At 39.0% G+C, this 21,637-nt stretch overlaps 1 protein-coding gene across 4 annotated transcripts in view; it reads left to right on the top strand.

Annotated features, from left to right (window-relative positions):
- SLF2 (SMC5-SMC6 complex localization factor 2) overlaps positions 1-21,417 on the top strand; it is a 38,003-nt gene extending 16,586 nt beyond the window's left edge. For all 4 annotated transcript variants that reach the window (XM_083615067.1, XM_083615068.1, XM_083615066.1 and 1 more), the window contains exons 6-20: positions 388-467; positions 1,353-1,457; positions 2,245-2,412; positions 3,424-3,526; positions 5,563-5,638; positions 6,901-7,042; positions 7,367-7,472; positions 7,820-7,996; positions 13,813-13,910; positions 14,015-14,099; positions 14,961-15,086; positions 16,597-16,674; positions 17,221-17,307; positions 17,743-17,811; positions 19,607-21,417. In XM_083615067.1, the coding sequence (XP_083471193.1) occupies positions 388-467; positions 1,353-1,457; positions 2,245-2,412; positions 3,424-3,526; positions 5,563-5,638; positions 6,901-7,042; positions 7,367-7,472; positions 7,820-7,996; positions 13,813-13,910; positions 14,015-14,099; positions 14,961-15,086; positions 16,597-16,674; positions 17,221-17,307; positions 17,743-17,811; positions 19,607-19,651 (1,545 nt within the window). In that variant the 3' untranslated portion in view covers positions 19,652-21,417. The remainder of the gene's footprint in view (positions 1-387; positions 468-1,352; positions 1,458-2,244; positions 2,413-3,423; positions 3,527-5,562; positions 5,639-6,900; positions 7,043-7,366; positions 7,473-7,819; positions 7,997-13,812; positions 13,911-14,014; positions 14,100-14,960; positions 15,087-16,596; positions 16,675-17,220; positions 17,308-17,742; positions 17,812-19,606) is intronic.
- The last annotated feature ends 220 nt before the right edge of the window (positions 21,418-21,637 follow it).

Genomic DNA, 21,637 nt, shown 5'->3' with positions numbered 1-21,637 from the left:
GTTAAGTGGACATTTCTGAAAAAAAGTAAGTAAGTCAAATTAGCTCAGATCTCCATCAATTTTCAGGAAATAGAAAATATCCCAGGAAAATTGCCAATTCAAAATCTTCCAGAAAATCTATATTACTTGAGAGAGTTTGTATTGCCCATGTGAAGATGGCACCTATCTGTTTTATTGCACCTATACATTTTGGGAACCTGTGGTGGTTTCCTAGCTAAAAAGAAGCAGTGTGGTCTTTGCAATAGAGGATGTACAACTTACATACTCTTTGTATTTTTCCTAGTTTCAAAATTTTCCTTAATCTAAATGGTGATTGAGAACATGCAAAGTAATGGTAGCTAATGGAACAAAAATACTTGTATTTTTAATTTTCACTCTTTGTTTCAGCTTTTCACACCTTCTGTTAAAAATGTCCATTACATGAATCACCTGGAGGATATCTTGAAGGAGAAGGAAGCATTCAGAAGGTATGTATGCCTGTGTGTCTCCTATCCCTAGTAATGCAATTTAGGATCACCCTCTATAAACATTATGTTGAAGAATGATACGACACCCTTGTTGGTATTGCCTGCAATGAATATACTCACCTTTCACTTAGTAGCAGGCTATTTTCCCCCATATATGGCATGAGAAAAGAGTTGAAGTTAAATAAAATTAGCATTGTTCAGTTTTGCACTATGAAAATCATCTTCTAATCCATCAGATACTAATGGATAAGTATCTTCCTGTCTGCAAGGGTCCCCATTTCTACGTTAAGTTATAGTCTTTTTTTGTAGTTGTCTTCATTTTGAACTTGTTGAATTTAAAATATGAGATGGTTTTCAATGCATCAATACATAATTTGATGAAAGCCATGAAAACACTTGTTCTAGAAGCCTGCTTAATGTTACAGGGTTTCTAGTGGTTACTAGGCTTCTTCAAATCTTATCAGCCTTAAAAAGCGGGAATATTTGAAGTTAGTTCCTCACATGCCATCTTCTATTTTCATCCACCATTCTCTCTTCCATGTCATTGTAGTAGAGATCCTATTGACTGTCCTGACCTTTAAAACCTAGACAGACAGCCTAAATTTGCTGTTTCCTATAGGAAACACTGGCTTACTGCAGAGTTTGTACAAAGAATACATATGAATCTATTGATTCCTTATGAAATAACATTTTAATAGAAAAAAGGACATGTCAATGAATTTTAGCAATCTGCTCTATGTTGCTTTTTCTAACTCCAGTAACAAACAGAAATACCAGGTGCCTGTTTATAAGAGAGGAAACATGCCAATATTTAAACTTGCTCTAAGATGTGCTGTTATAATCAGAGGCCAAGGTTCTTTTTAAACATCCTTCTCTGCATTACAGGATAGATGAACTAGAGAAGCAGTTACAGCAAGTCAAATGGGAAGTTCCAATAAATTGTCAACATGAAGAAGACTCTGATGATGGTGAACTGTCTGCAGAACACAGGTCTTCTAATTAATCCTTTTCTTGTGATTATACTCAATGAAATACTGTTTGTCTCATTGACCACTGTAATCTACCCTTCTACTGGCTTTCCAAAAATTTTCTTTAATTTCTCTCTAGGGTCCACTCTTATTCATCATTTATATCCTCTATACATGATTGCCAGTTGTAGTGTTAGGCCATGGCCTGGTTCAGATGATTTACTGTCATAAATCATGTTTCAGGATGGTTATCAGGAACCATCAGAGCAAATCTCTGGCTCTTGTGCTCCCCCCCTCCTCCTCTGTGTTTGAGATGATGAGTGAAAACTTTCACTTTAGTTCAAACCATAGTTCTGCATTTGATAAAGACTTTAAGAGATAGTGGTTTGTTTAAAACAAATCAAATCTCATATCATATCCTGGTTTATCTAACTTTGGTTAGAACAAATCCCAGTTCAATGAGTTCAGAAGTAACCTAGAACTGTGGATTATTCTAAAGTAAAAATGGACTTTGCACTCTCCTGCGCAGTGGAGGAGAGGGGAGTGGGATCATGTCCAGGACTTTCCATGTCCCCCCCCCCCAATCACTTAACCATGACTTAGGTCAAGGATAGGGGGCCCGTGTATTGCAAATCCCATCATGTCTGACCATTGGCTATGCTGGCTGGCTCTGATGGGAGTTGGAATCTAACAGTATCTTTTGGACATGATGTTGGCTGCTCTTGCTCTAAGTGGATAAATGTGTGGGATAACTGTTTATTAAACAGACTTTAAGGATTATACATTACAGATGTAATTTTGTGTTACAGAGAATTTTTAGAAAGATTTGCATTAATCAGTGATGCTATTCCTGACCAGCACCCAGGAGAAAATATATTTCATGTAGTACATACTGGGAAAATCTTCAGTCATCTTAACCTTGATTTGAGGAATTCTGGGTTTCATCCTCAAAATCCCATTGAAAAATATATTCTCGGGTAAGGATGGTTTTTAGTAATGTCCATTTTCTTAAAGTAGCATACTAGCAAAATATCATTTGTATGGATAGCTATGCATGCTAGTTGGTAGTTTGCCAAAATCAAAGAGTCTTCTGTCCCTAATGTATGCTTGCTACCCTTATTAATCTCTGCAAATTAGACAAGTTTCGGAATTAGAGGTTGTGTTTATTGAAATGTGTCAGTCAACCTTGTAGTGCCTGTTTTAAGTGATCAGTTTGTAATTTACTTAAAAGACCACTGTAAACAGTTAAAATCTTTGGCAGGGATGTAAAGACACTTGTACTGTAATGTGGAATTGTTTTAATGGTAAATATGGTTATATAATAGTTAGATAAGAGTAAAGATGCAGTAAATCAAATTTTTAAAATGGAACCTATGGAGGGAGGGAAGGAGGTCTAAGCGTTTGTGAAAGCCCTGTATTTTAATGTTTGAAATCGCTATGTTTTATATGTATATATATTTTCTTTCATATATATATATGTTTACCTTTTAGTCATGAAAAATATTGTGTACCACTTTTCAACAAGCCTAGTTATTCTTGCATCTGATTTGGCTTAAGCATCACCTGCATCATATGTCAATCTGTTAGCAATCTGTTAGTTGGCCATCATATGCTTGTGCAATAATTTCCTATGAGTCTCTCAATTGAGGCTGCAATTCTCCTGTTAAAGCCTCTGTTATTGGGTAGAATTCAACGTTGTCCTCTTGTGGTTCAGTCTGTGCAAGCATTGCAGTTTGCCAGATGGAACAATCCTTTTCTCCCCCAAATGCTGTTGGGGGTGGGTTTCTCCTGACCCCTCTGAACCAATTTGTGGGGAAGGAGGGAGAAGCACCACTGAACAAGCAGAAATCCTTGTGCAGGGCTGCCACTGGAGGGGCTGATTAGGTGAATCCCACCCTCAGTTTCAGGTGTGGTTCTTTAAATCTGAGATTTAATACACAGGTTAACTTTGAAAACATGAAAGTGATTCTTGATGGTTCTTTCTGCAGATCTGGAATAACACAGCAGCTTTTTGTAATCTCTGAAGGCTTGCTTCTGTCAGCTTACTACAGTTCTCCATGTCCTGTTCCCATTTTAAAATGGATGTTTCGGGTAAGATGCATCTTATTTAATGTTGCATTGGATATCATGAATCCGGAAGCCTTATTAGACTGAACTTCAGTTAGTTTATACCTTACAGTTTAGCTTTCTAGATTGCTCATGTTCTGCATGCACACACTCCCTGGTTCTTGGAGCATGAGCTGTTGGTAAATCCTGAGAATTAAAGAGCTGGCATATAAAATAATTTTTCAGTTACAATTCATTCTGTATTAACTCCTATCTAATTTAAGAAGTATGAGCACACTTTTAAACTAGCCACTTAATGTCAGAAATGTGAAATGCCTTGCATTTCATGTTGATCACTTGCTTACCTCTTCTCTCTGCACTGCCAGCAACCTCCAGGCTATTATTTCTCTCCATACTGGCACTGTTTCATGAGTTGTCAAACCTAATCCATTCTGGAAGCCCATTCGGCTTCAGAAATGTTTGACAGCTGAGGTGCGGCTTCCGATTGGTTGGAGGAGCTTCCTGCACTCAAGCAGAAGCTGCGTCAGATGTTCAGCTTCCGAGAAACGTTCAAAAACTGGAGCATTTACTTCTGGCTTTTTGGCGTTCGGGAGCCGAAATGTTCCAAAATGGAGGCATTTGGGAGCCGAGGTTTGACTCTGTACACCAAAGCTGTATTCTCCTCAGGAAAGGGGATCAGATTTGAAAGCCTATTGTATCTTTACTGACATACCAAAATAGTTTACACAAGGGAAGACATGGGATGAAATAGACTATTACAGTGGTACCTCAGGTTACATACGCTTCAGGTTACATATGCTTCAGGTTACATACGCTTCAGGTTACAGACTCCGCTAACCCAGAAATAGTACCTCAGGTTAAGAATTTTGCTTAGGATGAGAACAGAAATCATGCTCCAGCAGCGCGGTGGCAGCAGGAGGCCCCATTAGCTAAAGTGGTGCTTCAGGTTAAGCACAGTTTCAGGTTAAGAACAGACCTCCAGAACGAATTAAGTTCTTAACCCAAGGTACCACTGTATATGATTGACTTCAGACATCCCTAAAAGAGCCAAACCTTAACTCTTTTTGCAAAAGAAAGTTTTGCGATTTGAACTTCCTGAGCCTTCACAGTAGATAGATTGGAGGTACTTGAGCTAAATAGGAAGGTAAAGATGGAGAATATTCTGTTTGACTGGAGTCTTTTTAGGATGGCTCTCTTAACACTTGCAGATCTGGCAGAATTGCAGTTTTGTTTAAAGATTTATGCCCCACATTTTGATTATAAGCCAATTTGTAGCAGAATCCAGAGCATCCTTTCCTTTTGTAACGGGTGAACAGAGAAACGGGTGGCTGGAACAGAGTTCTATTTGGCTGGGAAAGTAAAGCAAGCTCCCGTTAGCTGCTCATTCTGTGGCCAGGCTGGTCTTCCCATTGCTATCATACCCTTCCTGTGCAAGAGGACATGCAGCCTCCCAATGATCTCCTAGCCAGTGACAGACACTAGAGCACCATTACCTTTCAGTTCTTGTATTGTATATAAGTTCTTCTTAGAAGTGTTTGATTTTGTAATATACTATCAAATGCACCTTTAGCTAATGTATATCTGAAAATTGTCAAATGATTCCATTTAGCTTTACTCTGTGAGCAAGTATTTTCTGCCATCCATTCCTTTTAAAGAAGTTAGCCTATTATTCTCTCCCACTCTCTTGTCCTTTTCTCAAGCTTACACTTAACTTCTTAAGTTCATTATGTATAAACTTTATGGGCCTGAATACTTGTCCCCAGGAAATACCCAGGATATCTTTCAGTTTGGAAGTCAAGGATTTAAGAGCGCTGCCTTCGCTTTCCCCCTTGTATAGCAAACTGGAAGAATATTTAAAAGACCAAAACTAGAGCAGCAATGGTTAATCTTATTTGCATTGATCAACACTATTCTTAGCTAGTAAGACTGATTCACATTTCTGGCACATCAGATCGCATTTGTACTGTATTTCAATAATTCTTCATCACAATGCAAGAATACTGAATATGCAAAAGTTCTAATTGTCTTAGATGACCTTCAGTTTTGTTTCAATTAAACAGATGATGTCAATTCATCCAGACAGTTCATTGTCAAGAAAGATTTTGGATATGTTGATGTCATTAACAATTAAAACTGGTAAGTATTTGAAACTAAACTTCAGGAAGAACTTGTAGTTTTTACACATTGGGAAGAACTTGTAGTTTTTACACATTGACACAAAGTCCTGCAACAGTCTTCTCACTTTTCACATAATTCATTCAAATGTAATTTGGTTGTTTTACCATCTAATAGAATTATTTTTAGTTTAATGTGGCTCACAAGGTTCCTTGTTAGGCACAACAATCTGGTGATGAAGATTCAGCCACTTCCTAAGCCCTTCTGGCTCACTGTAATCAGGGAATGGTGGGAAGGCCTGCATTTCTTAATTTTTCTTCTGCAATTTTTCTTCCAGTTGTGGTAGATGGGCAATAATTAGCTTGCCAGCTCTAGGGCTTGGATAGCTTTTGGGAGAGTATTGGGATTGAGGGGTCTTAGGATTCTGCAAATCCTCAGCTGTCCTTGGAATACCCTGTTTCAGGCTGCATTTCTACGGGCATGCTGGGGAGCCTTCCTCTTCACCAATTAAGCAGCATCTAAACTGCCACATAAGGCCTCTTCAGCCACCAAATGTCAGTTGTAGGATCTCACCCTAAGCCTTGTTCACATACCCTTCTTCTGGTACAAAATATTTACCACTGAAGTAGCAGTAGAGCTATTAGTTCATGTGGGGATGAGGATGTGCATTTACAAGGAAATCACGTCTTGTTTGTCTTGATAAGTTGAGATAAAAAAACTACCGTATTTTCCTATGTATAAGACACCCCCTATTTTGGGAGACTCCAAATTAGGAGAACACCCCTCAGCACTACCCGTGTATAAGACGAGCCCCAATTTTAGACCTAATTTTTTGGTTTAAAAATCTAGTCTTATACACGGAAAAATATGGTATATTATGAGACCATGACTGGTACAGACAATATAAATATTTCTGTATCTTTTCTGTGTTGATATGCTTATATATTTTCTGCCATCTTTCCCATGTTAATCACACTGACAGCTTATTTGCTGCTTTGAAGATGATTGTGCTTTTGTAGCACAGATGTACAAGAGTGGTGGGAAAATATTAAAATAGTACCCTTTGCTGTAGAAAACACAACTACAGTGTCCCAAAGAACATACCATGCTCAAGTTGCATTCTGCTGATTACTTAATGCTATTGAGTCTCCTCCGCTGTCTTCATAAACTACTTAAAGCAGAGCTCATGTCTGAGGGAACTCCATATACTAGCACTGGTACGCTTATTGTGCTTTCTGTTCCTCTGGTTTGGGAATAAATAGCCAAGTGTTATCTCTCTGCAGCTTCAGCTACCAACGACCAGCCAAGGCCGTGGATTCCATCAATATTTGATATAGCAACTGTGCTACTGAATATGGGTGTTCCTTTCAGTGCATTGTTTCCTCTGCAAGATTTTCAACCTAACTTTTCTGAGGATGATATAATGTAAGTGTTTAGCATCATATCAGTTTTTTCGATGGATTCATTAGGGAACCATAGAAATATTTGCCACTTCTGTAGGGTTCCGATTAGTATGTTTCTGTGGTTTGCATTTAAGTAGGTATTTCATGCTGTACTTTTATTATCTTTTTTTGTCTCCTGATACATATTTTCCTCGGTCCTGAGACCTCAAGATGTAGACTCAAATTAAACAACATTCTAAGTTTTATGTTCTATAACGTCCTACAAATGTGCCAAGGCAGAGCTTTTTATAGTAGTTCGTTTTGCCAAAGTGTAATAAATTTAATGGGGGAAATCCTTTTTTGCTAGATCTGAAATGCATGAGACTATACAGAAAAAACCAAGCGGAGACAACTTTGGAAACTCGGTTCCTATCTTTCATCTAATAGACACCAACCTTTGCAATATGTCCAAGGTGAGAGAGACCCCTCACTCCTTTTCCTGTTTTTGAAAGTTCTCTTGTATAAGAGAAGCATATGTGGTGATTGCTGGTGATAGTCATGATTCACTTGGACAGCTAAACTTAGTAGCTGGTTGATCTTGACTGTTAAAGCTTTTAAAAAAGAACGTTCTTTCAATGAGCAGTTTGTTTCTTATTGGTAGTTAGCAGAAATTGATCCCTGATAGGTTCAAGGACAGACAAACCTAGTAAGTTTCACATCAAAGGAATAAACACTGTCTGCACTTGTAATACACAACTGAGATTAGATTCAATATTGCTTAAAGAAGAAGTTTTATTATCATCTCGTTTCTCCCCTTAAGTTTCTGCGGCTCTGTATAAGCATGTACCCAGAAGGTTACACGGACAAAGAAATATTTATGTTGCTGTTGCTGCTGCTTAAACTGAGTTTGGCAAAAGAGCTGAAACAATTTCCCCTAGTGGACTTGGAGTGCCTTGTTATAAAACTACTGGAAAATATCAGAGAGTGGGATACCAAGGTAACTGCATCAATAAGTGTTTAGTGTAATCTGTGTAAAATTGAGCTTAATTTTGCCAAAACCTCCAGAATTTGTGTGTTTAGCCATGCCTTGAGGGAACTGCTGCTTTGGTTGAGCTCCAAAAGAAATATAATACTTTAAAATTCCAATCATTTGCTGATAAATACTACTTGTATTGGAGACACTGATTGGAAATATTCTTTTTTGTCTAAGAAGTAGTAGATGTGTTAAACTGCAGCTACAGCGGCAGTGAAGATAACATGGTAACCAATTTTTAATCTCAAAAGTAAGCATAGATATTATAAGAGCGCATTGTATCCCATAACATGTTGTCGTTTAGTCATGTCCGACTCTTCGTGACCCCATGGACCAGAGCATGCCAGGAACTTCTGTTTTTTGTTTTTTTTTCATAAAATATTTATTGAAGTTTTCAAAAGAATTTAAAAAAAACAAAAGAAACAAAACACACACACACACACACACACACACACAAAAAAAACCAAAAGCAAACATATATCTTTCATTAACATTTTTCCTTGACTTCCCCTCATCATCTCTTCTTGTATTCCAATTCAATTTTTGGTTCAACAAGTTCCTATCCCCAAATTTTACCTTATTATATTTAAATCCTTTTATTTAACCAATTTTGACATAGATCTCAATCTTGATACATCAAATCTTATTCTTAATACCTTTTTCTAAAGTCGACCCCAATTCCATTTCACGATTTCCCCATTTTAATCTAAAATAGCAAAACAGATTATTTACAAAAAAGAATATATTTATACCGCCTTTGGATACCCAAAACCCCACTCCCCACTTTTCCCGGTTTCAATCCCCAACCAATGTCCATCAATCCATCTGGTATCAGCCTGGTGATCTCACATCCGAGGCCCTTAAATCTCTCTCCTTTCCTCTCTGCCGGTTTTTTTGATAGTCCTTTATGTTAAACGCCAGATCTCGGAGAAGCTCTGTCCCCATAGGGTCCATACTTCTTCCTGCCAGGCCACCATATTTAAAATTGTAATCCAAATCTTGTTTTTTACTTCTTTTAAGACCAAATGTCCCAAAAACTCCTGCTTCCACTTTGGTCAAATTTATCTTTCCCTTTAAGTCCATCTTTACAGGCCTCTGGCCTGCCAGGTCTACATATTTATGATTGTAATCCAAATCTTGTTTTTTGCTTCTTTCTTTAATCCTCTGCTGCATTATAGCTCCTCCTTCCTTTCCCTCTAAGTTGTCATATGTAGCTTCTTCAAATTTCTCAAGTTCCTTTTCTTGTTCAGCTGCAAGAGTTTTTAGTTCAAGGGCACAGTCTTTTTGTTCTGGTACAGAGACTTGAGTCAAGTCCCTTCCAATTTCCACAGGTTTGTTTGCTTTTTCATTCAATATTATGACATTTTTAGCCAAAACAATGCTTTGTTCATGAAGTTTTCCCAGGCTTCGAAATATCTTCTCGAGTGCCGTCTGTATTTTTCCACTTACAGCCATTCTGTAATGTCCCAGAGCCCCCTCTAGGGGAGTGCTGGTTTCTTAGTATTCCTTCCAGTTGTAAATCCAAAAGTCCTTTATTTTCCTTGGTTTTCGACAATTTGTTACCTATATGTAACAAATATAACCAGCCGAGGCAATAGAAACAAAGTTCTCTCTCTTTTTTTCCCTCTCAGCTTTGACAGCTAATTTGACAGCTGTCAAAGTCTTTTAAATCTCTCCAACAGGCTCCCTCGCGGATCGCTCCCAGGTCCTGGGGGAGGGGTATCAATCCACTTTCAAAATTAATTCTTATCCTCCAGCACATTCACTTATACTGCCAAAACGTGAAATTAGTTACTTTTGACTTCCCACGAAGAAAATGTTCTTTTCAACCTTAGTTATCTAGTCCTTGCTTTAAAATGTTTACAAAAGGGGGAGACGGACTTCCTCTTTACGCCTTCCCCGCTCGTGCCGAATCAAAAAAAAAAGGTGATTTTTAATGTCCAATTTCCATAATACTCACGGGTTGTTACTTTTAGTCCAAATGTTCAAAGGAAGAAGTCAGCGCTCTCCAACCATGGCATGCGGCTTCGCTTCGCGGAGACGGGTAGACAGCTCTCAGCTCCGCGCCGCTCACCCCCGGTCTGTTCCGGAGCCTTTAAAAAGGCTCCTTTGCAGCGGGGGGGGGGACGCAAATGGAGCCCGCCGAGCCTTCAGTTCACAGGCTTCCCCGCCTGTGATTTTTTTCGGGTCCCCGCTTCGCCGTAGCGGTAGAACCCTAGCTCCACGAAGCAGATTTCCTCCGGAGATCGGAGGAAATCCGCCCTTACAGTTGCCGGCGCTGACCGGAAGTCCCCATGCCAGGAACTTCTGTGTTCCACTGCCTCCCACAGTTTGGTAAAACTCCTGCTGGTAGCTTCGAAAGCACTGTCCAACCATCTCGTCCTCTGTCGTCCCCTTCTCCTTGTGCCCTCCATCTTTCCCAACATCAGGGTCTTTTCCAGGGAGTCTTCTCTTCTCATGAGGTGGCCAAAGTATTAGAGCCTCAGCTTCACGATCTGTCCTTCCAGTGAGCACTCAGGGCTGATTTCCTTAAGAATGGATAGGTTTGATCTTCTTGTAGTCCATGGGACTCTCAAGAGTCTCCTCCAGCACCATAATTCAAAAGCATCAATTCTTCGGTGATCGGCCTTCTTTATGGTCCAGCTCTCACTTCCATACATCACTACTGGGAAAACAGTAGCTTTAACTATACGGACCTTTGTCGGCAAGGTGATGTCTCTGCTTTTTAAGATGCTTTCTAGGTTTGTCATTGTTTTTCTCCCAAGAAGCAGGCGTCTTTTAATTTCGTGACTGCTGTCACCATCTGCAGTGATCATGGAGCCCAAGAAAGTAAAATCTCTCACTCCATTTCTTCCCCTTCTATTTGCCAGGAAGTGATGGGCCCAGTGGCCATGATCTTCGTTTTTTTATGTTGAGCTTCAGACCATATTTTGCGCTCTCCTCTTTCACCCTCATTAAAAGGTTCTTTAATTCCTCCTCACTTTCTGCCATCAAGTTTGTGTCATCTGCATATCTGAGGTTGTTGATATTTCTTCTGGCAATCTTAATTCCGGCTTGGGATTCATCCAGCCCAGCCTTTCGCATGATGAATTCTGCATATAAGTTAAATAAGCAGGGAGACAATATACAGCCTTGTCGTACTCCTTTCCCAATTTTGAACCAATCAGTTGTTCCATATCCAGTTCTAACTGTAGCTTCTTGTCCCACATAGAGATTTCTCAGGAGACAGATGAGGTGATCAGGCACTCCCATTTCTTTAAGAACTTGCCATAGTTTTCTGTGGTCGACACAGTCAAAGGCTTTTGCATAGTCAATGAAGCAGAAGTAGATGTCTTTCTGGAACTCTCTAGCTTTCTCCATAATCCAGCGCATGTTTGCAATTTGGTCTCTGGTTCCTCTGACCCTTCGAAATCCAGCTTGTACTTCTGGGAGTTCTCGGTCCACATACTGCTTAAGCCTGCCTTGTAGAATTTTAAGCATAACCTTGCTAGCATGTGAAATGAGTGCAGTTGTGCAGTAGTTGGAGCATTCTTTGACACTGCCCTTCTTTGGGATTGGGATGTAGACTGATCTTCTCCAGTCCTCTGGCCACTGCTGAGTTTTCCAAACTTGCTGGCATATTGAGTATAGCAGCATCATCTTTTAAAATTTTAAATAATTCAGCTGGAATATCATCATTTCCACTGGCCTTGTTATTAGCAGTGCTTTCTAAGGCCCATTTGACTTCACTCTCCAGGATGTCTGGCTTAAGGTCAGCAACCACACTACCTGGGGTGTACGACACATCCCTATCTTTCTGGCATAATTCCTCTGTGTATTCTTGCCACCTCTTCTTGATGTCTTCTGCTTCTGTTACGTCCTTACCACTTTTGTCATTTATTATGGTAATCTTTGTACAAAATGTTCCTTTCATATCTCCAATTTTCTTGAACAGATCTCTGGTTTTTCCCATTCTAGTGTTTTCCTCTATTTCTTTGCATTGCTTGTTTAAGAAGGCCTTTTTGTCTCTCCTTGCTATTTTTTGGAAATCTGCATTCAATTTCCTGTATCTTTCACTATATCCCTCGCATTTTGCTTTCCTTCTCTCCCCCGCTATTTGTTGGACAGCCACTTTGCTTTCTTCCATTTCCTTTTCATTGGGATGGTTTTTGTTGCTGCCTCCTGTATAATGTTACGAACCTCCATCCATAGTTCTTCAGGCACTCTGTCCACCAAATCTAAATCCTTAAACCTGTTCCTCACTTCCACTGTGTATTCATAAGGGATTTGATTTAGATTATATCTTATCGGCCCAGTGGTTTTACCTACTTTCTTCAGTTTAAGCTTGAATTTTGTTATATGTGGTGTAATGGTTAAGAGCGGTGGACTCATAACCTGGTGAACTGGGTTCGATTCCCCGCTCCTCCATATGCAGCTGCTGGGTGACCTTGGGCCAGTCACACTTCTTTGAAGTCTCTCAGCCCCACTCACCTCACAGAGTGTTTGTTGTGGGGGAGGAAGGGAAAGGAGAATGTTAGCCGCTATGAGACTCCTTAGGGTAGTGATAAAGCGGGATATCAAATCCAAATTTATTTTATTTTATTTTTTTAAGAAGCTGATGATCTGAGCGACAGTCAGCTCCAGGTCTTGTTTTTGCTGACTGTATAGAGCTTCTCCATCTTTGGCTGCTGAGAATATAATCAATCTGATTTCGATGTTGCCCATCTGGTGATGTCCATGTGTAGAGTCATCTCTTGTGTTGTTGGAAAAGAGTGTTTGTGATGACCAGCTTATTCTCTTGGCAGAACTCTTATTAGCCTTTGCCCTGCTTCGTTTTGAACTCCAAGGCCAAACTTGCCAGTTGTTCCTTTTATCTCTTGATTCCCTACTTTAACATTCCAATCCCCTATAATGAGAAGAACATCCTTCTTTAGTGTCATTTCTAGAAGGTGTTATAAGTCTTCATAGAACTGGTCAATTTCAGTTTCTTCAGCACCAGTAGTTGGTGCATAAACTTGGATTACTGTGATGTTAAAAGGTCTGCCTTGGATTCGTATCAAGATCATTCTATCATTTTTGAGATTGCAACCCTGTACAGCTTTCACTACTCTTTTGTTGACTATGAGGGCCACTCCATTTCTTTTACGGGATTCTTGCCCACAGTAGTAGATATGATGGTCATTCAAACTGAATTCGCCCATTCCCATCCATTTTAGTTCACTAAATGGACCCAGGATGTAAATATTTATTCTTGCCATCTCATTTTTGACCACATCCAACTTACCAAGGTTCATGGTTCTTACATTCCAAGTTCCTATGCAATATTTTTCTTTACAGCATTGGACTTTTCTTTCGCTTCCAGGCATATCTGCAACTGAGCGACCTTTCAGCTTTGGCCCAGCCGCTTCATCAGCTCTGAATCTACTTGTACTTGTCCTCCACTCTTCCTCAGTAGCATGTTGGATGCCTTCTGACCTGAGGGGCTCATCTTCCAGCGTCATAACTTTTATATGCCTGTTGTCTTTGTCCATGGAGTTTTCTTGGCAGGGATACTGGAGTGGCTTGCCAGTTCCTTCTCCAGGTGGATCACGTTTGGTCAAAACTCTCCCCTATGACCTGTCCATGTTGGGTGGCCCTGCACGGCATAGCTCATAGCTTCTCTGAGTTATTCAAGCCCCTTCACCAATACCATTATTAAAGGATAGCCATTGACTCTTGTGTGCATTGCATTGAAACTTTTAGATTTTTTGCAGTTGCTCTTAATTGCTACTAATGACTGTTTCTCTTGTCTTGCTTGTAAGATGCCTGAGTTATGCCGTGCAATAAGTTACCTGTCCAGCCACCATCATGATCTCTTAGGGCTGGTTCAGTTTGTCCCAAACTGGATGACACGAGGAAGGTAAGCCTCACTGCAATACAGTTCACTTTGCATGTCACTTCAAAACACACAGAGAAACCACTACATTGTAGAAAATAATCTTTACTTAAATGTTATCGTTTCAGACAAATAAGAAGGCATCTTAGCTTGGTAGTAATCTTGAAGCTTCTTAAAACCCATGTGAAAATACCCAGCAGCCATGACCAGCAGGTACTGTACAAACTTGCTTTATTAATATATTGAGTTCTTAAGAGTTACCTTTATTCCACTAATCCATGATCGACATTGATGATCATAAGCAGCTTGCATGACTTTCCTTGGGAGGGCATAAAATCCCAGAAGAACTCTTCTTTCTTTCAACCCCTTTTTCCTTTTGTATTCCTTTTTGTGAACAAGGGAAACCTAGTTTTTGCTATTTACATAGAGATAACTAGGCTTCCCTCATTCAGGGACAGAGTATTTTTGCTCTTACCAATCCTAGGGCTTCCTTAAGTCACAAACTAAAAGAGGTGTTTATTCCAAATTGTGTCCAGCTCCTCCTGCTTTTTAGAGGCTGACTTCAGCATCCATCAGTTCTAAGGGAAATCCTCTCTAATCTATTTTGAACATGCTGCTTCTGTTCCTCTGCAAGCTTTTGAGTTGCTTCAGTGCTGCCTTGGTATATTTATTCTATTTTTAAAATGTATGTTGTCACTTTTCTTGATAAAATAAACTCAAATTATGTGCACCCATCTTGTTTGGATTACTACCCAGAGCTGCTGCTCATCAGTACAACTTTACTCTGCTTGCTGTTACTGTCCCTCCTGCTCTCTTTCTCATTCTCGATGACTCCCAATAAGATGTTTGTCTTGATTCATGTAACTTCAAAGTAAACTAGAACCCAAGAATTCTCAGGATCCATGAGCATGAATAAAAATTTGGGAGAGCTCACATGCATTAATTATCCTCCAGACTTTTGTCTTTAAAAATGATTTAGGCTTTCTCTTCTTAATGGTGCCAAAAGCCAGGAAGTATTAGTAAGCTGTGCTCCTCTCTAATCTGTCCCCCCCCCTTCTTCCTGGGATTACATAGATGTCACTTCTGTGTAAAGAACTAGTGAATATGAAACCTTCGAATCTGTTAAAGAGAATATCTGAGACAGTGGGACACCATGATGGTCTTAAAGAAGAGTCTTTTCTTCGTCAATATGAACCGGAGGTAATCTCAGACACCATTCCTGGAAAGCAGGGTCCCAGGGTCAAACTTAAGGCAGGCTGGGAACCAGATGGGCATTGAGTTGTTGGTTATTTGTGTTTAGGAGATGCTCATATCTCAGAAGGCAAGCATTGGCAAGGTGGGATGAAGTGAATGGATGAGAAAAGAGAAAGGGCTAAGTTTTGTGTGTGTGTGTGCAGGGGAGTTACTACTTTTTTATTGTATTGATTACCCATTCGGGTAGAATAATATAATATGCTCGAAGTTCTTTGCTCTGACCACAGCAGATCAACAAAGCTCCTGAGCAGATCAGCAGAGAACATACTGCTTATCTTAGCCAATTTCATTTTAGAAATTATTAGGACAGAGTTTGTCCATGTTTTAGACTACCTAAAAACGTGTTTCTATCAAGATCAAACTGATTCACACTTAGAGCCAAAAGTGAACTCCAGATAACAACAAATGTATCAGTCACTCTTCCCAACAGTGTCTTCTCCTACTAAAATGAGTGCCCAGATATCAAGATTGACATAGGTGCTGATTCCTCTGCAGCTTGTGGAACAGTCCAGGATGAGAGCTCCCCTATGTTGCACTATACAATATTGCCTTGTAAGCCTTCTTTTGGGCTGTGACCTATCAAGAGGTATAGACTGGGCTGTGTTAATAACCTTTCTTGTATTACAGCAAGCCCCTAAAGCCACAATAAAGAAAAGGCTTATTATTGCCTACTTATTTTGTTTACTCACCAAAGTCACATTAAACACCACTGTATGCTGGAAATTGTCCTTAATACTACCAAGGGCTGGTTCACATGTGACCACCATGTAGGTGGTACACTGGATGCCAGTTTGTGTGTTGTCGGGGGGAGGAATTGGCAGTATGTGTGATACAACTTTTTGTTATAATAGACTCTTCTGCTTAAGTTTTGTTGTAAATGCGTTCTATACAACTTATGGCTTCAGCAAACACTAATTGCTCTCATTCCAGGAATACATGCCTTTCACACTACACATAGACTCTTTATTGCAAGCTGGCATTATAGATGCAAATACCTATGTAAATGCCCCATATTTGTGCAGTTTGTTTGCTCAAAAAATGGTGAATAAACTGATTTACTTGTCTGGGCATATTTGCACCTAACTCCTGGTTTATCTTAAAAGTTTTTTTGATTTTTGTTCCTTCACCTGCTGCTTAAGAACCAGTTCTTAATCAATTTATATTGATGTGTGGGTAGTTGAAAGGGGTAAGACACAAGTATTTGACTACTAAGAGCAGAATGTGTAAATCTGCTGCAATTTTGCATTGTTGGTATACTTTGGTAATTTTTGAATCTCAGTGCTATTTTTAAAGCAGTGGTAAACACACTCAGATGTATAGGCTGTTCAGTTTTCACTGAGCATCTGCAAAAGTTGAACTGCCGCCTTTGTGAAAACTGATTGGTTTTCCCCTCAAAGAAGTTGGCAGCATCCTTACTACTAAGAGCTAGGCTGAATACTTTCTGTTCCTTTTCTAGGCATACTATCTGGCCTATGTTCTTCTTCACTTGGTCAGGGAAGCTAGCAATTCTGAGGTTACAAATTCTAACCACAGGGTAAGTAATTTTTTGTAAACCACTTAGAGATTGTAATACAATCAGGTGATATTTAAATGTTGTGAAATAAAGTTAGTATGTATGTGCTTATACTACAAATTCATGGAAATGGTGGTCTCCTGGTTTTGGCTGGGGTTACATTCCTCATCAAGGTAAAAGGTTTGTTTTTAGATTTAACTGTGCTCATGAAGGCTCAAATATCTTCTGTAAACATTTTAACCATTTTAGCTGCATGGGTTCCTAGTTTCTTTCTAGGTGCAATGATGCCCTATATAGTGTAGGATACCCTTCCCCAATACACAGCCTATTTTGGGGGTGTTTATTGTTCAAATTGTTAGTTTCCTGGTCACCTTACAGATTTTTATAATTGGAAAGACAGGATGTAACTATAACTCTCTAAGTAACACCTAATACTTTTAAAATCATACTATTACTGAAAATGTAGATAATAACTTAAGTTTTAGGGAAGATGTCACTTTGAAATGCTTTTCCCATTATTTACACATTTGGTCAGGAGAAAATTAACTCTTTGAATCTCACATTTAGGAATGGCTGGTGAAACTCTGCACTACTTTGGAAAAACATGTAAAATGTGATATTAGAGAAGATGTTAGACTGTTCTATAAAACTAAGGTGAGTAGTCTTGTACTTTTTTAATCCTCAGAAGGTAAAAGTCATTGTGAGGACTCTCTCTGTTACCTCTTCCTTATATGCATTCAAATATGAGTAACCTTGCACCTTTGAGGAGTTTGCTTCCATTACTCCAACATCCTACCTTGGCCAGGGCATGGGTTTTCTTTTGTGGACTCCTGAATGCTGATTTCAGGGCTGCTTCTCACACTTTTATTAAATTGCAAGAGTGCACTTCAGTCCTGCATTTTTAGGTCTGATGAGAATAAGGTTGAAGCAGATGATGATGTAAGCCCTAGGTATCTGATTCATCTATGTACTCAGAAGTAAGCCCCACTGTGTTTAATGATGCCTACTCCGAGGTAAGAGTATGTAGGATTGCACCCTTAAACATCCTTTCCCCCAGTTGGTTTCAATCAGTTTGTTTTCTCTTTCTAGGTAAAAGACTTAGTTGCTAGAACATACAGCAAATGGCAACAAATGATTCACAGTTCTCGGCTTACTCAGGTACTATGCAGTTAAAACAGCTTTTCACATTGCTGTGTGATTTACAGAAATATTGTAAGTCTTCAATGTAATGGTAATGACAGACTTCTGCAAGGGTGTCTTTGTGGCATATTATAATGAATAAGTTTGCTTTTCTAAGAGGTGAGCAGCTCTATAGATTTGCTAATAAAAGTTTGGATGTCAAAATAATGCTTGAGGGGTATGTAGCATGCATTATATATATATTAAAAACCATTCTGTAACAGCCTGGAATTATTCAAGAATGAAGTGTAACTCATTGGCTACAGAAACAAATTAGTGCAAATGTGCCTGGAAAGATGAATGCATCACTCACGCATGCCCTAAAGTATCAGACTAGAAGCATAGAAATCTTAACACTGTGCAAGCTGAAAATGTAAACGTGCAAAGGGACAGAAATTGCCTTACTGAAAAGAAATATAATGCTTAGTTAGATTACAATGCTTAGTTAGTTAAGCCTTTAAACTGGAAGCTGTGTTGCTCTGTATGTCAAAGAGGACATAAATTCCAACAAGCTAGAACTCCAAAACTAGTTTAGAACTGGGGACATACTATCATTCCCCTGGCCAAAATGCTCAGGCTGATCTTGTGATGTAGAAGGAAATCAATGAGGCATGCAAAGGAAAAAGTGCTGCAGTAATGTGTGGCTTCAGTTATCTTCACATAGACTGAGTGCGTGTGTATTTCAGTCGTGACAAGGAGGTATCCTAAATGACTGTGTCCTAGGACATGTAACCAGCCAGGAAGGTGACAACCCTGGACTTAATCCTAAAGTGGCACCCAGGATCTGCTGTGAGATATGTGTTGTCGAACCAGTTGGTAACCGTGGCCATAGTGCTACCAAATTCAACATATATGTAAGTGGACAATTGCCAAGGAAGTCCAATATGGTCACATTTTACTTCAAAAGCAGAAACTTGCCTCAAATGAGAAGTTTGGTAAAAACCACATTTAATAGAAGCTCAACTACAATGAATACCACAGACCAAGAAAGGTGCCACTAGGGATAATTAGGAAAGGAACTGAAAAGTTCCAGTGTCATAATACCATTATACAAATCTGGAATACTGTGTAAAGTTCTGGTTGCTTCACCTCAGAAAGCATACAGTAAAGTTGGGGAAAGTGCAGAAAAGGGCAACAAAAATGAGCAAGGGGTTCATGCATCTCCTTTCAGAGCCATCTAATGAAATTTATTTGCATTAGGTTTAGGACAAGCAAAATGAAGTATTTCTATGGTATGAATTAAAGTGTGGTAATGGTCATTGGTAGTGGTCATTAAAAGAGGATTTGACTGATTCAAGGAGAAGAATGATGGCTATGTGAAACCTCTAGATTCAGAGGTAGCATGCCACACTCAGAGTATAAACAGAAGAGGACTATTGTATTGTTTTCATGACCTCATCATGGGCTTTCTAGAGGCATCTGATTGGCCACTGTGTGGAAACAGGTGCTGGAATATATAGATACAGCTGACTCTCAACTTACACTGGAGATACGTTCTGGGGATAGTATGTAGAGCCAAAATCACGTATAGTCAGAACATTGAGTTCAGTGGCAAGTGGGAGTGCCAATGTTTTTTTCCTGGACACCCCCCCCTTTCCACCTCCGTTTTATTTATTTTTAGTATTTTTGCCAAGCGCATAAAGCTGAATATACACAAATTGCAAGTTATCTGTACATACATGTCTTTGGTCTTATATAGGGCTGCTATTGAATTAACTAAAGTTTTGTTTTTTGGTCTAAACCGATTTTGAAGTTCAATTTATTTTTATCGTAGGGGCAGATTCATGATTTTTGGGTCCCAGACGCTTCAAATGGATAGATTGAAGAGAATTTCAAAATGGACAGTATGGCCAAGAAAATAAAAGGATGAAGACTATAGCGTGGCCTAAGAAGAAAAATGGCAGTAATCTAGATATCACTTCCACATATTTTATATGATTCTTACTTTGTCCTTCCCTAATAACTGAACAATGTTCGTAATTAAGAATCTTTTAACATGTCTTATCCTGTTTAGATTGATTTGATAAAGAGTTAATATTTTTAAAAGTAAGGGTAGTTTTTATTTTTTGTCATGCTTGTTACTATAAAATAGAACTATTCTAATATATCTGTTGCATTTTGCCAAAGGACAGGACTGTATATTTCCTACTGTGAAGCAAAGGTTAGAAACCACTGTATTTGTTTTGGAATGGACAGGAAGTGCTAAAGTGACCCTTGTGTTTAGAAAGTGATGGGGGAAACACTTGAGCTACAGTCCTCTATGCAATTGGAAGCAAATCTCATTGCTTCCTTTGGAGCTTATTTCAAAGTAAGTGTACCAAGTGTTGCAGCCTTTCACCTATAGACACATTCACCTGCCTAAACAATTGGGTGTCTTTAAATGCCACCTAGTGAGCCCAGTTTTAAGTTTTCAAGGAAGTTAAAAAGATTAATGGCAGTTCATACTTGGTTTTAGACTATGCATCAAAATTACATGCTAATACAAAAGATCTGTTAGTCAATAGTTAGGGGAATTAATTTGTTTGGAAATGTAAATAAATTCAGAGAAGAGTTTATTCTCCTGGTCATGCCACTATAGATACTATAGTTGAGTTGTGTGTAGCTGTGAATATTTCACGTGCATCTCAGTCTTAATGCCAATAAATTATAAGGAGAGAGGGAGATTTTCTGAATGCTTGCACTGCCATAAATGTGAATAAACAGATTGTTAGAGATCATAACAGAAATTAAAATGTAAATATAAAGAAGTAGAGATAATATAAGTCTAAGATAATTGATTTTTACGAGGAGACACTTTTGGCATTGTGTTTAATCCTATTTATGCATTTTAAGCAGAAGTAGTAAAATAGATTGATAAAGCAAGATGGACTGCTAGTCAAGGAGCAGTTCAGCGCTGTTAAATCCATGGGAGTTTTGTCATTGATTTTAATGGGGAAAAGTTTGTGCTCAATTTATATCAAAACATTTCACACTCAGTGCTGTTCAGAATTTCTTGGACCCCAACATCCCACAGGTTGGGTGGGAAATGCTACCTCAAAGGGGACTAGTTTCTTTTATTTCTTTTTTGTAATGAGGAGTATTTTACAGACCCTGCATTCCACAGCCAGTGTCCAGAGAGCCCTGTATGCAAGGAGATTGCAGTTCTGCTCAGGTGGGGGCATCACTGACGTTTTTTCTTTGACCTGTAGCACCTTGCGCTGCATCAAAAGCTACTGTGGAAGGTAGGTCTTCTGACCTAAAGGAGCAGCTTTTCCAGCCAAGGGCTACAGTGAGAAGAGAAATGGGGAAAGCCCTAATGTGCCTGCACACTGTGCATACTTCTCTGGATCCTGGGCAGGTTAAAAGCCTCCTTTGTTGTTTATTTGTACTTTTGAATATACTCATATATAACTTTTTATAAACATTTCACATTGACTTTATAAAGTACAAAATATGCCTGCTCTCTCTTTGCCACTTTACTGTATCTGTGTATTATATGAAGAGATACTATTTGTATTACTTTTCAAACACACTTGGAATTATCCAGGTCACAGTTTAACCACTTTTTTTAATGAGACAAAAGAGTATGAATAAAGTATAAAATAACCATGTGTGTCTCTAAAATTTATATGTGAATATGAATTTCGGCATTATTCCTTACACTCAGGCAAAAGAGATCCTGAGCACCATACCTCTCCTGTACAGCAACACGCATCTCATCTTAAATGATTAAATCCAGAAATGCTACCTTGTCATCTTGCAGTAGTTTCCCCTTGTACATGTATCTAGCTTAATAATTTCATTTCCCCCCAGACAATACAGCTTG

This window comes from Podarcis filfolensis, assembly GCF_964270895.1.
Source record: "Podarcis filfolensis genome assembly, chromosome: 5".
NCBI lineage: Eukaryota > Metazoa > Chordata > Lepidosauria > Squamata > Lacertidae > Podarcis > Podarcis filfolensis.
Note: the sequence above shows the minus strand (reverse complement) of the source record. Positions and strands in the feature narration are given on the sequence as shown.